Raw genomic sequence first — 14,999 nt, forward strand, 5'->3', positions numbered from 1 at the left:
CGAGCGGCTTCCGCTTGAGCACTAAAGCTGTCTCAAGCCCACATCTCAAACATTTGACCTGCTAATTTCACTAGCCGGGAGAATAAGCTAATTAGAACTTTTCTTAAAATGTTGACACTTTTGTCTGTTCCTTTTATTGGCCATCAATTGCCAATTTATGAAGCTATTAGCTTCAATGACTCTTCAAGGTCACCTCGCAGAGCAGTCAGGTCTCACTGGGCTCCCTCCCTCTGGACCATGTCTGGAGCCGCTGCAGGCACGGAAGGTGCTGTGGATAATTGCTGCGAGTAGGGAAAAACAGATACAAGAGGATACAGGGCCAACTTTGAGCTTTTTTTATAGACGTTTTTTCCCATGCTGAAGTATGGGAACTGTTTATAGTAACTGAGCTAGGACGTAAATAGTGATCACTGTATTGCAACAGCAGCTGCACATAATTTATACTGTTATGCAGTAAATTTCCGCAAGGTTTGGAAGGCTTTTTCAAGATCTGTGCTAAAATAGCTCCAGTGAAACCGTTCTGTGTGGCCAGATGTGCTGTATGTTTCAGACAGTTCTTAAAACTGGCCTTGGTATTTTTTAACAGATCTTCCGCATAACAGGTACGGTCCCTGGTTCTCAGGGGAGGTGGAAAAAAATCTGTGACTGGGTTATGATGCGGAAGAAGGGGTGGCACTGCAGGAAGGGCAGAGTGACCTACACCAAACTGCTCTACCCCCGGCAGGTGAAAATCTTCAGGACGTGCAGTCGCTGGCAAACTGCCCACCGGTGGTTATAAAAATTCTTCCTTGGATGTGGATTTCCAAAAGCCAAACAAAAATAAATGATTTATGCGATATATGAATTAACTCAGCCGTGCAACAGCTCGGGTTGGACAGGAGCTATTTTTCAGCTCTCAGGAACGTCTCTGCTTTCTCAGCCCTGCCCTTCGATCAGTGAGCATCGTGCAGTGCAGGGCTCAGTTTTGGCGTCAGCACCGTGCAGGGATGGTGGAGGTGGCTGGTCGGGGAGGGACACGCTGGTGAGAAAGTCCCCGTGTCGGGAACGACAGCAGTATCCTGGAACAATGCACAAAAAATATAGTTTAGGTCTCAGATGTATTTTCTCCTATGCCCCTATCAGCAGCTTGACCAGGAAAAGTCCCGATTCTCTTTAAGCTGTATCCTTGCCTGCTCTCTGCTGAATAAGCAGAGAAATGAGGATGGATTTGCATCTACCGAGAACATTCAAGGTTCACGTGAGTTGAAGGCGCATGTTGATTACTCACGACCGTGAAGTGCCATTGTGGTAGATTACTCTTTTTTTTTCGTAGAATGGAGGGAACAACTTCAACGGCAAATTGATTAACTGCCCTTGATGTCACATTTACAAATGTTCCTCCTCTGAATTTTCTTGATATTTTCTTGCGGTCTCTTTAACCCTGACTTAAACTTGGTTTCCCAAAGTTGACACTGCAGCTGTGCCACCAGAAAAGTCTGTTAGGAAGCGCTCGTAGTCTCACTGAAAGAACAATGAAGTTATCTGCTAGGAGCCAAATGCCCTCCTCCTCTTTTTTTTTGACTGAAGCACTCTCAGTAGTAACAAAAATAAACAAAGAAAATCCAGGAAATACAGCATCCAGAAGTTATTTGCCCTATTTGAATATTTTTTCTCCCTATGTGCAATAGTTCCCTGCAAGTGTCTCTGCATTGCTATTAGTCTGCTTGTCGAGGAAAGTGGAGTTGCTCTGCTTTTAACAATTTTTTAGTTCCTTGGGCATTTCAAACAGACTTTATGGAAGCTTAGCGCGCAAAGTTTTGAATTTACTGCAAGTTTAGAGAGAATCAATAGCCCTGCAGAGCTGCAGAGAAGTGTCACTGCTGATCTTCAGTGTGAAGTGAGGGTCATTTATTTAATTTTATTTCATTTTATTTGGTCTTCTGACCAGCAGCACGCAGAAGCAGAAGCACAGCTTGCAGCCACCCCAGGCGTGCTGTCTCTGGGCTGGAGGAGCGGATCGGCGGGCTGGAGGGAGGGAAGGTCTCAGGGGCACCGCAGGGTTGGGAAAGGTCACGGGAAAGAGGAACAGGTAAAGGGATTGTTTTGGTGAGGGGCTGTAAAACTGCAGACTTTGGGAACCGCAGTCTGTTCACAGAATGTTTTGGGTGGGGCTCTGTTTAATACAAGCAGTTAAAGCGTGGTCCCCAATGGCCTGTGGCAAGCCCTGGTTTTGCCTTTCCTGAAGAGATTTGCAGAAGAGGGGTGTGAATATGCCAGTCAGCTGCACCGGGACCTGCAGAAACCTCTGTACCTCTCCAGTGACACTTGCCAAGCGTAGGAGAGAGGCTGGGGCTGTCGCACTGAGGCGCTTTCATTTTTCTCCCACTTGATAAAGTGAGAGCAGGATGACCCAGCCTGCACATACCCCTTAGCTCCCCTCCTCCCACCTCCATCCAGCTCCCATCGTCTGGGCTAGCCTCGGTCTTCAGACCCAGACTGTAGATCTGATCCAGCTCATCCTGCTTCTTTCGATTGCTTGACACGCTTTCTCTTGAACACCCATCAGCACCTGAGCTCGGAGTTTGGGATGTCTTCTGACGCAGCCAGTTCCTCCTGGCTCTCTCGGGAGCAGCTACCGCAGCTTGTCCAGGACCAGGGAGCTTTTATTCAATCAGCTTCTTTAACTTCCTAGCAGTGTCTCTGCTGGTGATACCTGGATACTTAAGGCCATTAGGGTGTATGCTTTAGCACTTCAGATGGAGAACGGACCGTCTCCTCTGTGTTGGCCCTGAGCCACAGGAGATGGCTCTGCCTGCAGAAAGCATCCTGACATGGGAGGAGCAACTGGTATGAAGGTATGAACTTTTAAGGTATGAAGTCCTTGGAATCTGAAAACCTTCTTGGCTTCTCCACTCAGCGTTTCATTATGACTGATAATAATAATTGATGTGTTTAGAGCAGTAGATTGCAGGGTTAGCTTATTGCACGCACTCAGCTTTTTTGGAGGAGGTCATTAATAAATCAAAGTCCCCTGGACCTCCCAAGTCCATGTTAGTTCCACTAAAGCCAAAAACAAGTCAAACCTAAGATTGTCATTAAATTAGAAGGCCCATGAGGTTTGTAGCAGAAGTTACCTCCCGTACATGATGGATCTAAATCTTTGGTAAATCTCCTGGTGCCACGAGAGGATCGAGGGTGTTTTATCACCCTGATTATGCGTACGAGCCTTCAAACTGACAGAGGTGACAGAGGGTAGAGGGTGACGATAGTCCCAGCCTCCTAACGAGGAGGAAGATATTTATGGAAGATGACGCGAGGTAGCCATCTCCCGCGCTCCCAGACGTTCTCATTTAGTGATGCTCTCCAAGCCGGTGACAACTTGCTCGGGGTCTGCCCGGCCGGCGGGGGCTTCCAGACCAGTGACATGAAAAGGCTCAGAAGTCCCCCGCGTTTGGGTGCTGGCTGTGACAGGCATCCTGCAGGCTCCAGCCCTTCACGAGGGGCTGAAGACAGTAATCATGACAGCAAAACTTCTCATTAGCCTGATGAGTCACCGCTGGTTTTCAGTTTTTGTGGGTTTTTTTTTTCTTCACTGCCTCCTCAGCTCTCCCCTCCCCGTGCTGATCTGGATGTTAAAATGGGACCGAGTGACTGGGAGCGGGGAAAAGGAGCAAAGGGAAGAGCAGGAGAGAGGGACGGGAGAGCAACACCCGTCCCTTCTGGTCACGGGAGGCACTGGACCAGCTCGGCTACCCGTGAAGGGAATTCCTGGGACTCCTCAGGAGGAAAGTGTCTGCAAGACAGGTGAAAAGGCAGAGAGGCCAAGGGGAATAAAGCTTCAGAGATCATACATTTAAGTCCTTTGCAACTCCTGCTAAGGGCTCAGGCTCAAGCCGAGCCGCTCTTGCACTGCCGCACACCAGCGGAGCCGTGGTGCTCGGGGCTGGCTGCGTGCACAAAAAAATTCCGTGCGGTAAGTCTTGTTTCAGACTTACCTAAGAGTGCATCGGGTTAAGGTGTCCTGTTCCACGTGTACTACAGTCATGGTCATGGACAAGCTAGGTGAGATTTTGTAACCTGTCAAGCTGCCGTAACCAGACCTCAAGCCTAAGTCTTGAGATTGACTATGAAAGGTAGGCTGTACATCAGTGGGCTTCACTGAATTTATGTTCTCATACAACCATTTTCCTCTAAAACATTTTCTTCTTATTTTTCTTTTTTTTAAAAAAGATGCTTTCTAAAAAACAAGATGCTTTTATAAACTGAAGGGGAAAGAATAGATTATGGACACACTTCATTTTCAACCAGTGAAAGTAGAAGAGAGTCAGCTGGTCAGCTTGATATTTAGAGTTTTTACCAAGAAGAGATTGAAATTCAGTGTTCAGATCTGTCAAAGGCTATGTTTATTTTAAAACCTTAATTGTGCAGACAAATGTAAAGCAGCTCCTAGTACACACAGGCATAAGCCAGCTGCAGAACATCATTGCAACCCATATGGCTGTAAAATTTGTTGCAGAGTATCCTCAGGCGCACTTCAGTCATTAAACTGTCATCTTTGCATTTTGTGTATTGATCGAGTAGGGTAGCTGAACTTTCTTCTCTTCTCCTTTCTTTTTTAAAAATTATTTTTACGTCAGAACTTTTGTTTATAGCAGTCTAAAAGCAGAGATCAAGAGAAAATGTGTATGACTTCTTCCCCAAATGACTAACTGGGTATTTTTCTTCGTCATTAAGCTACAGAGTTTAGCTAAACTGCGTGATGAAAGGGTACTTCATATAGCATGGAGAGCACAAAAAATATACCTTTCAGGTTAAACCAAGACATAAAAAACCCCTTCATTTTCTGGATAACATGCAAGCTCAAATTTCTGCAGTAATAAAGTCTCTCTTTGGCTTTTTACAAAAAAATAAGTGGTAAATAGTTTCCCTCAGACTCCAGATTGTGCCTATCTAAATTGAACTTCATTCTGTACCTGCCAGTTTCAGATCCTTGCAATATCCTTCCTCTCTTCGATATTTATACACAGTTTCACTGAGTGTATTTGAGCCCCTGGCTCATTCCCCTGGGTTTCAGCAGGTGGATGGGGAGGGGGTAGCTGTAAGAAAAACCATTAGGATTTCAGACTTCTTTCCAGTGGAAAGGTGTAAATAATACAAAGCAAAACCAAACACAAGCGTTGCTGTACTTGGCAGGAGCTCTCCTTCTGGCCGGTCTCAGCCAGGGCGTGTTCCTGGGGATGCTCTGCACGAGCACCGCCGTATCCACCGGGGTGTCTCCAAAGGTGGTCACTGGGTGTGTTTGGTTTTGCCTTTATTTAAAATGAAATGGGAAGAGGCTAAAATGAGGATTGCGATAACGATATATTACAGATGTACCTTGAAGCCTCTGAAAAATAAGTCCAGGTCTTTAAGATGTATGGGTTTTGCCTAATAGCTGCAAAAATGCTATTTACATCTCCAAGGCCATTAATGGGGCCAATACCAAATGTTACCCCTGGGTTGAGAGGTTGTTATTACTCGTGGCATTGCAGGGATGCATAAGAAATGCACGGGAGCATCAAAGCCACTGGTGCAACAGACAACCTGGACAGCCGGGGCTGAGACGGGTCCCACTTTGGACAGGAGACCGCCAACGCTCGCATCCCTTGGCTTGCTTGCCACGACTGGCATGACACCGGGGTTTTTCGTGTTCACAGGAGAGGCCCTTCCCTTCCTCCCTGCCCCGGAGACAGGGCTCCTCTGCTGGAAGAGAAGGACCATGGATTTCCTCCTCCATCAGGCTTTCCGAATGAAAGACGACATCGTCTCCTACCTCCAGGGAAGCAAAGGTTATCAGCACGGGGCGACCGCTGCCCAGCGGCTGCTGGAAAACCACATCCAGACCATTACGAGCATCGTTAAAAAGCTCAGCCAGGACATTGAGGTAATACACGCCGAGGAGCTTTTCCCTGCCTTAGTGGTGCAGCTCTAGACCGTGGTCCACTCAGCACTAATATTGCCTTCAGGGGTAGAAAAGTACTCGACATGACCACTTAAATTATGGTTTTTCTTGTATAGTGGCATTTGCAGTTACTTGTGAAAACAGAAGGGAAGGAACTAAGGAAAGTAAAGTAAAAAAAGGGACAGTAAAATGAAATAAAAAGCAGATTAATGAGTTTTGGGGTTGTTTCAATTCAAAGGCTCAGATTCTATTTGCTTTCAGTTTTGTTGGAGTGAGTGAGATTGTGTTTAAGGGAAATAAGGAATAAGCTGTATTTTTATCTAACACACAACATGAAGAGTCAAGTTTGGGTTTACTTCTTAGTCAAGGGAAATAAGGAATAAGCTGTATTTTCATCTAACACACAACACGAAGAGTCAAGTTTGGGTTTACTTCTTAGTTTTCCTGATGCAGACGTTCTACTACTTTACAAAACTTGTGCACGCAAACATAATCAAATATTGCTGAAACTCTTCACCAAGCTCACTGCAGACTGGAATGGAGGTTCAGGTTCACATTTTATTTAAACTGACTGATGGTTCTGTGCTGGAAATGCTTGGGATGCCCTTATTCTGGCTAAAGACTTTTGATTATTTGCTGTTATTTGTTAAATTTATATGTGAAATTTACCAACACTGTTCGGCTTTTCTTTTTGGACAAAGGTGTAAAATACAAAAATATAATGAAATAGACTTCTCCAGAGATATGTTTTATTCTTTGAAGTGTTAAATGTCTTACAAATGCCACTAAATTCACAGTACATTTTGTTCTTCATGTACTTGGGGAAATATTTGATCTTCTGTACATTTATCTTAAGGCATATGCAATCATGGCTCACCTGAAATTAATCTGAATTAAAACTAGGGTCTGTGTTCATTTCATACTGATTTTATTTTCAAGATTTTGATACTATGGTGATAAGCAATGCTATAAAACCACTTACCTGTTTTAGATTCAATTCCTCTGACCCTATCTAGATCAAGGATGTACAGGACTGTTTTGCTAGAAAAATACCTAAGATGCTATCAGCATCCAAATCCAAATTCCCTTGGTTGTAAATTACTCTTCCTAGGTCCTGATCTCAGGTGGTGTTTGCTTTGTGTATTTTGGTTGTGAGGATTTGATAAGGGTAGAGCACTGACAGCCCAGAAAAGAGCGCGGTGAGACATGTCAATCAAAGCCACTACAGCATTAGCGGAGGTTTGGAGAATTGCTCCTGGCACGCAGCAAATGAGCGTGATTGAGCAATGTCGATTTCTCAAGGAAAAGGATCCGCCAGGAAATGTGACTCACTCGTACTCCAAATCTTCCCCAAAGCAGGAAGAATATCCTTCAAAAAAGCCTGCTTTGGGGAAGATGCTGGCATGCTATTGCCACCAGGAATAAAGCTGAGCCCGAGTAAACGCGCCCCGCTGCCAGAGCCAGAAAAACGCCCTGGCTGCTGCTGCATCAGGGACGTCAAAGCAATTAGTGCCAGGTGGAAAATGACCAGCCCCGTGACAAAGACACGCTTCACGATCCCAGGGGAGGATTGCAAATTGCAAGAGAAAAGCATCGATACGAAAAAGCTAGGGGCAGAGGAGAGGCGAGCCTGGCATCGCCTCTGGCAACAACGGAAGGATAGCCGTGCCTCAGCTGGGGGGTTGCACGCAGACTAAGGGGTGACCGTCCGTCACAAGCACAACGTTGTGCACCGGCTCTCTCTTGCCCAGGGGTGGGGAGCTCTGCGACGGGAGGGCTGCCAGCAGTCCAGGGAGCTAGCTGGAGAAGGAGAATATCGATTCCCTTGATAAACGGGAGGCTGCTGCTTTCCATCCTAACGAACGAGCGTCTCGTGCTGCATTTGCCAGCGAGGGAGCAGTGGTCCCATTCTGTGCCTCTGTCTTTGCGGACTTGTGGCATCAGACCTGCATTGCCAAAAATACACTTGAGCTGTGCAGTACGTTCAACCCTTTGAGAACATTGTTTTCTGATGCAGAACAAAAATAGGAATACCTGGTCCCAGCTCAGTATTTCAGTTACCCATACTCTGTGTGCAGGGGAGCCGCGATTATTCAGGAATAACTGCATAAATGATGGATTTGAATTAAATTTTACCCCAGAGTTATTGCAGCTCACCTGTGCCCCACTTTTGACAGACGCTGTCCCCTTTTGCTGGAGAAGCGGGACAGTGATGCCGTACGGGGACTCGGTGCTGGGGGTATTTGCCTGTGCCGCTGCACCTTCCCCGCTTGCAGCCGACCGGGAAATGTTTGCAGGGGCACGGCCACGGGGGAAGGGGGTCTGACGCTGCGTCCAGACACATGAGCTCGGGGCACCGGCACAACCCTGCTGAAACCCAGCCGGACTGTCCCTGTGCCCTGCCGCGGCCCCGGCAGTGGGACGAGCCTCCGCGACCCGCAGGACGGGCAAACCCATCTGCAACAACTTTGCCAAACTTTAAGCATTTGCAGTTGAAATTTTCCTTGATATTTGTTCTTCCCTGTATTTTTTTTTTTTTAAATTCACTCAGTGGGGAACATTTCAAATAAAAAGCCAATAAAAGCCACTCTATTGTGCCCTGCCGCGGCCCCGGCAGTGGGACGAGCCTCCGCGACCCGCAGGACGGGCAAACCCATCTGCAACAACTTTGCCAAACTTTAAGCATTTGCAGTTGAAATTTTCCTTGATATTTGTTCTTCCCTGTATTTTTTTTTTTTTAAATTCACTCAGTGGGGAACATTTCAAATAAAAAGCCAATAAAAGCCACTCTATTTTTGCACAAATAGGATACTGGCATAAAAAAGGGGAAAAGCTGTGCTTTGACCAGGTGAAGTGCTGTGTAGTGCTGAATTACACTGACGTATCGGCCCCAGGCCTCTCCTTTCAACCTGAGAAGTAAAATCGGCAGATTTTAGAAATCATTCCCCCCCTCTGCTCCTATCTGTAAAAGGTCACGGTAACTCACAAGGGCTTCCTAAAATTAAGGCTTGTGACACATTCGGATACCATCAGGATGAGCCACTTCAGAAGAGCCTAGGGGGTGGTTACTCCTTCCACCTTTAGATCAGACTTTTAATACCGTGCAATAAATCAGAAATCGGGCCACATACTGAACAATAAGGGTAAAACAAGACTTTAAAGGGCTGCTTATACTGACCAGCATCCATGTTCAGGGCCGGGTGGCTGTATCTGTGATGCCTTTAACGGCAGGTCCATGCCTTCACTGGAGCCAAAACCTGCCCTGTGCAGGACTGCGCGTGTTAAGGACATGTTTTTATACATGCCAAGCGCAATGCATTAGCTTGGACGTAAGCATTCGTGCATTGTGGGCAGCGTGGGCTCGGGGCAGAGATCCTGTGCCCATCTCTGCTCTGCCTTGCCCTGCAAAGCCCAGCTGCAATGCCCTCAGGCTGCTGCAAAACACTCAGCTTGGCTACTGCCGCCCTCCTGGAAACACCCCTGGCGTCCTCTGTTGAAAGGAGCCTGACCTAGAAAAAATGTGTGTTATTTATTATGGGCTGCACTGTACTGCAGGTGTTTGAGGGGGACAATACAATTAATTTCCCAATTTTTGCATTTCCTAATTTTTGTGTGCTAGGCTTTTCAACATTTTAAGGGAAAAAGGAACATATTATTTATGCAGATATAGATTTTTGAAAGAAAAATACACTGTTACTTTCTCCAAGAAAGAAAACCAAGTTTTTAGACCTGCTGCCATAAGTGGTGCTTTGAACCCTATTTTGAAATGAAAAAAAAAAAAAGCAGAAAACCAAAAGTGCATTAATGGTCTTGAATTTACAGGTTTTGGAGAGGCAAATAAGAACAAGGGATGGTGCTGCAGTAGAAACTAATTTTGCTGTTCAAAGTCTGGACCATAAATACATCCAGGGTCTTGGAGACCTGCGTGGAAGAGTGGCAAGGTAAGGAATGCATAATGGCCCTTGTTTTCATCTCTGCTAGTAGATTTGTGCAGACCAGATTCAGAGTGGGCATGAATGTACTTTGCACTCATTTTACATCTCCATTTTAGTGCCAGATCTGTGCTTCGCACTCTCCGTGTTAGAAAAATTATCAAGCCAAGGAAAAATAACTATATTTTCCTGTCTTCATCCCGTTCTTCATCACACACTTAACATTTTAGAGAATTTTTTCTTCTCCAGTCTGGCAAGACTTCATCTGAAGTGGTTATTTCCTTCTACTTAAACTCTCCTATTGTTTCAATAAAATCTTTACTTCCTCTCTTGGAAAGTAGGTCTTGTTGAGCAAACTTGATTTCTTCTTTTGGTGAGATTATAAGTTTTCATTGGTACAAGTAATTGCATGTACGTAACATAGGTGGATTTCTGTGGGGCACTTAGTAACACAAAATATCGTGATTAAAAGAAAGACAAAGTGCAACTCCGCTATGTAGTATCAAGAGAGGACGTGGATTAAGAACTGTCTGAACTGATATATTGGAAAAAGTAATAATTAAGGAAGAAATCTCCTTGAATTGGCAGAGTTTCTGGTTTTTTTTTTTTCCCCAGAGGCCAGTCATATGTTTTCATATAAAACACTGCTATTGACATTTGTGGATAAAACAAAAATTGGTCAAGTGAGGACAAGGTGGTAGTTGAGAATAACGAGGAATATTGGCAATGTGGGCTGATTGAGAAAAAAAGTATTTTATAAACCCAACGGGAGACTGTTCCACTACTGAGTGTCCCCTGAAAAGCTTGGGGAATACGGCAGGTAAATAACTTACCATAAGCTCTTACAATGGTGCGGCATCAGAAGTGCCAGGAGTATGGTCTTAGCCAAGAGAAGCAGAGGACCAGTAAATAGGGACGTTATTTTATCTCTATGTATGGCACAGAGATTCATACAAGAATACTGTACCGAGCCCAGAGTCCCCTTTCTGAAATTAAAAACTTGATATGGTGTAAAGAATATGATGGTGGGATGAGGAAAATTTCTGGCTGAGAGAAATATACATCTATGTATAGTTTATAGAAAAAAATAAATCCAGAGATGTCTTCATTTCCATGTATAACTACCAGGAGACAAAGGAAAAAAATCATAGGGTACTGAAGGACTCCAGACTACTGCAGAGACACCCAAAATCCAAAACGAGAAGCTGAAGCCAACACATTCAAAGTTGGCAGGAAAAAGATGGGTTTTTTAACCTTGTGGCTGATTAGCATTGGAACAAAGTAGGAGGTGATCCTGCAAGAGCCTCCTGATGTTTTACAATTTGGGTCAGCAGACTCTCTAGACGAGAGGCTTTTAGCAAAGCCATAACATTCAATGGGTGAAGTGTCTAGCTCCTCTTTTCCCAATGTTTTCCTAGGTGTGATGCTTCCCTTCGTCAGCTGCACCAGGACTTGCTCCCATCTTCTGTGCTGGAGCATTTGCCTGCAGCAAAGGAAAACAAAAGCACTTGGGGAAAACAGGGTAATTGTGGGGAAAGAAATGACCAGTCCACTTCTTCTTGTGTAAAGAAAAAAAAAAAATGACCAGAAGAAACAAGAGGTCTTCTTTCCTTGCCCTTTTTTCGGGTGTGCTGGTTGGCCTTTCCCATGGGTGGAAGGAAGGACCCCAAAACACACATACGCAATTGCTCATAAAAAACTGTCATGAGGGCACTAAAGTCAGCGTCTTATGATGCTGGAAACTAAGTCCTTAGACCCCATGTATTTTTAAGGAGAGAGAAAAGAAGACGGCAGGTTTTCTAGCTTCGTCCAAACATACTGGTATTGCAGAGCCAGGGCTGGCATTGTAGCAGCATTTCAACAGCAATATTATAATGCAGTTTTATGCGAATGATTGCCATTAAGCTAAAGCATGGTATAGTTTTATGTGATTCATGAATCATCAGCACTTTAATGTTTTTCTTGCTGCTGAAGTTGACCTCTGGAAATGCCAAGCCTTAACTGCGTACCTGCCCCCAGCGTCATGGTTGAGGCGTGAGCCAGAACTGACAGACAGAGGACTGCGTTGTAGTGATGATTAATATTTTGATTTTTCATATTTCTTTGACCTTGAGTTTCAGGATTTAAAATTTCTATGTATATTAAAGAGAGCCCAGAGTGGCTGGAGACAAATGCATGTGTTCATATAATTTGCATTTATTGACTTAATAGAAATCTTCCAAACGCAAACTTGCAATGACGGTTTTCCTCTTGATTTGTAGCCTAACCCTAATCCAAGACTATCTGGGATGAAATGAGCCGCTGCTCTTTCTCACAGCAGATGATTCATCCTCCTGTATTCTGCCATGTGTAAAGGATTAATGTGGATTACCTCTTGTAATTCAAATTGTGTCTATTCTTTTACTCTCTTGCCCTGAAAAATAGATGCAGACCTCTTGCCAACTACTGAGGTGGTTGTCCATCAATTCTTGGTTCTTCTGACTACATTTCTACACCATGTAAACATTTATGTGTCAAATAGCAGTGATCTTCAAAAAAACCAGCCTTCAGCATCTCAGCTATAGTGGCATTCTCATTGAATTAACTATATATTTTACTTGTATTCTAACTCTTAATAAGAATTCCTTTGGGCATGGAAATATGTATTGCAGTAATAAGAATTAGGTAATCAACTAAAAGCCACACTTCTGATAAATATTAATGCGTTCTCTTCAGCCTCACCAACAAAAGAATAACTGAACGCACAAATGAGTAAGCATGCACTTTACTCAAATGGTTACATTTTACTTATTTTTCTCGTGAGCTTTTTTGTTGCTCAGAGAAAAAGTCCAACAATAGCACCAGACAGCCAAAAGCCCTGGTTTGTACCCCTAAAGTTACTCAACCCTTCAGAAAATGCAATACGTCACCAAATGAGCAGTCCAATATATACTGTTCCTTCCCTGACTTTGGAGGATAAAGCTCCTTGAGCATATAGCAGGTAGCTATATTCCTGTCCCTAATTAAATGCGTGGATATAACCGTCAGAGGCTTTTATTTCTTTCTGTTTTTAATTTAGGTGCCAATCTCATAGGAATACGCTTTCTGTACCATTCCCAGTCCACCTGCGTTGCTGCTTGCACACTCTCCAGCCCCTGTTTTGTATGACTGGAAAACCATGATCTCACTGTAAGCTGCTGAACGTCTTCTACGTTAAATATCAAATTAGAGCAAGATTTAAGCAAGTCCCAAGTATCCCCATTCTCTTCAGGACTCAATCTGCCAAACAGCAATAATGCAGTTAACTACTTTGCACATAATAATGATGAAAAAAAGAGCAGGCCCAGAGATTTAAGGCACATCAGCAGCGCTGAGGGTCTTTGCAAAGCTCGCCGTGTCTGCAGGTCCCCAGGCACAGCTCTGACCCTGCACAGCAATGCAGACGTAGTTGCATTAATCCCGTGCTGCAAGCCTAGTTCTTGGGCTTTTTGGATCCTATCGTCAAATCCTCTATTTTTTAAGTATTCCCTGTATAGAATATTCAGGTTTCTTTCTCTTGTAACTGAAGTTATGTCTTCTTAGTGCTACAGATCCGTTAATCCTCCTCTTTCTCACACCGTGCACTTCTTGCAAAGCTTTGTAATTGTTGCCTCGGGGTGGGATTTTCCCAAGGGAGCGGTGAACCCCGATCCTCTGATCCCTGTTGGAAAGCTGGCCTACGTGTGGTCTAGTCAGTCATCAGCCTTGCATCTCACCTGCAGCCTCGTGTCCTTTGTGCACGTCTACCTCGACGTTTCCACCCGGCCCTGCGGGCGTGGGGAGCCCCCGACCCCTGCGGACCTTCCACCCCCGGGACCGTGGTCCCCCCACACCCTCCCGGCTGCTTTTCTGGGTTTGCAGCTGGAGGAGCGGTGTCGGCAGCCAGCTCTGGAACAGCCCCCTCCCTCTCCAGATCCGCGTTCGCCTTCTCAGCTATTCTGTAGTTGTTTCCCAAATCAATGGTTTCTTTTGATCAAAGTTCTGGCCTTTGTACAAAGCCTCTATTATCTGCAGTAACTTTTTTTTATTTCCTTCATCTACACGCTCTGTAGGTGTACACAATATCTAAGCATCATCAGGAGATGACAAAAAGCTGGTCTATTTAAACTGTCAAAATTTCTCTTTAGATCCTTTATCTGTCAACAGCACCAGCTTTATTTGGTGGTGGTGCTTTGGAGGATAATTTCTCTGGCATTTTAAAACGTAGCTGTTTTCCTCTCTCAACTTCTATTCCTTTGTGGCCTTAAGGTATTTTTTTCCACGCTTTTGTTTTACGTACTACCTGCACTGGGGCAGGCGATTACTCCTGGGGGGCCAGCGTGCAGGAGGGGTGCAGAAGAGGAAGTCTATGTCTCCTTGCTCATGTTAAGTATATGTATAATGTTATACGTATAATCTCATATACACTAAAGAAAGTCTTCTTGCTTATGTCAAAACAAAAAAATATTTTAGATATATATCTCTGCAGCTCCTGCAGCTCGGGCACCAGAGGAGGTTTGTGGTACGAGGAGCCCATGGGCATCGCCGCTGCAGCCGAGGGCATCGCCTCCGGCTGCCTCCCGCTTCCTCGCCCTCACTCCAGCAGCTTTTAGTGGGCAGGAATGTCTGAAAGCAGGGTGGGGATCAGGGTTGCTGCAATGGGGTGTCTTTGCCTATTTGATATCACTGGGGTGGTCCCGGGGGGCTGAATTTGATCCGGCGGCAGCGCCTGGAGACCAACATCTGCCTTCAGCCACCCTCCAGCATCCCCCTGCAGAGGCTCTGTTGTCTCCGGTTTGACTGCAGGTGCGAGGCAAGCATTGCAAAGCTGTCGGGAGACATCAGTATTATCAGGCGTGAGGCCCAGAAGACCGATAAAGAGATTTATGGTCTTCACTCTGCCCTCAAAAATTGTGTTGGTGATTTTGAGAAGAAGGTGAGTAGGGAAGCCTACAGTGAAATACCTGGTGAGTGGTGACTATGCACAGATAGATATAGCTTCTTTTCCTAATTGCTGACCAATATTAAAGACTGATACGGTATTTATACAATATGTCAGGATTTTTAATAAAAAAATAAGTTTTCCATGATACTGTGGAATCATAGAATCACAGAATGATTTGGGTTGGAAGGGACCTTTAAAGGTCATC

The 14,999-nt window shown here is 44.9% G+C and overlaps 1 protein-coding gene across 1 annotated transcript in view; it reads left to right on the forward strand.

Annotated features, from left to right (window-relative positions):
• Positions 1-5,512: 5,512 nt before the first annotated feature.
• FAM81B (family with sequence similarity 81, member B) overlaps positions 5,513-14,999 on the forward strand; it is a 21,580-nt gene continuing 12,093 nt past the window's right edge. The window contains exons 1-3 of the mRNA XM_009572779.1: positions 5,513-5,902; positions 9,743-9,861; positions 14,656-14,785. Coding sequence (XP_009571074.1) covers positions 5,513-5,902; positions 9,743-9,861; positions 14,656-14,785 — 639 coding nt within the window. The remainder of the gene's footprint in view (positions 5,903-9,742; positions 9,862-14,655; positions 14,786-14,999) is intronic.

The sequence above is a fragment of the Fulmarus glacialis genome, unplaced genomic scaffold, assembly GCF_000690835.1.
Source record: "Fulmarus glacialis isolate BGI_N327 unplaced genomic scaffold, ASM69083v1 scaffold750, whole genome shotgun sequence".
Taxonomy (NCBI): domain Eukaryota; kingdom Metazoa; phylum Chordata; class Aves; order Procellariiformes; family Procellariidae; genus Fulmarus; species Fulmarus glacialis.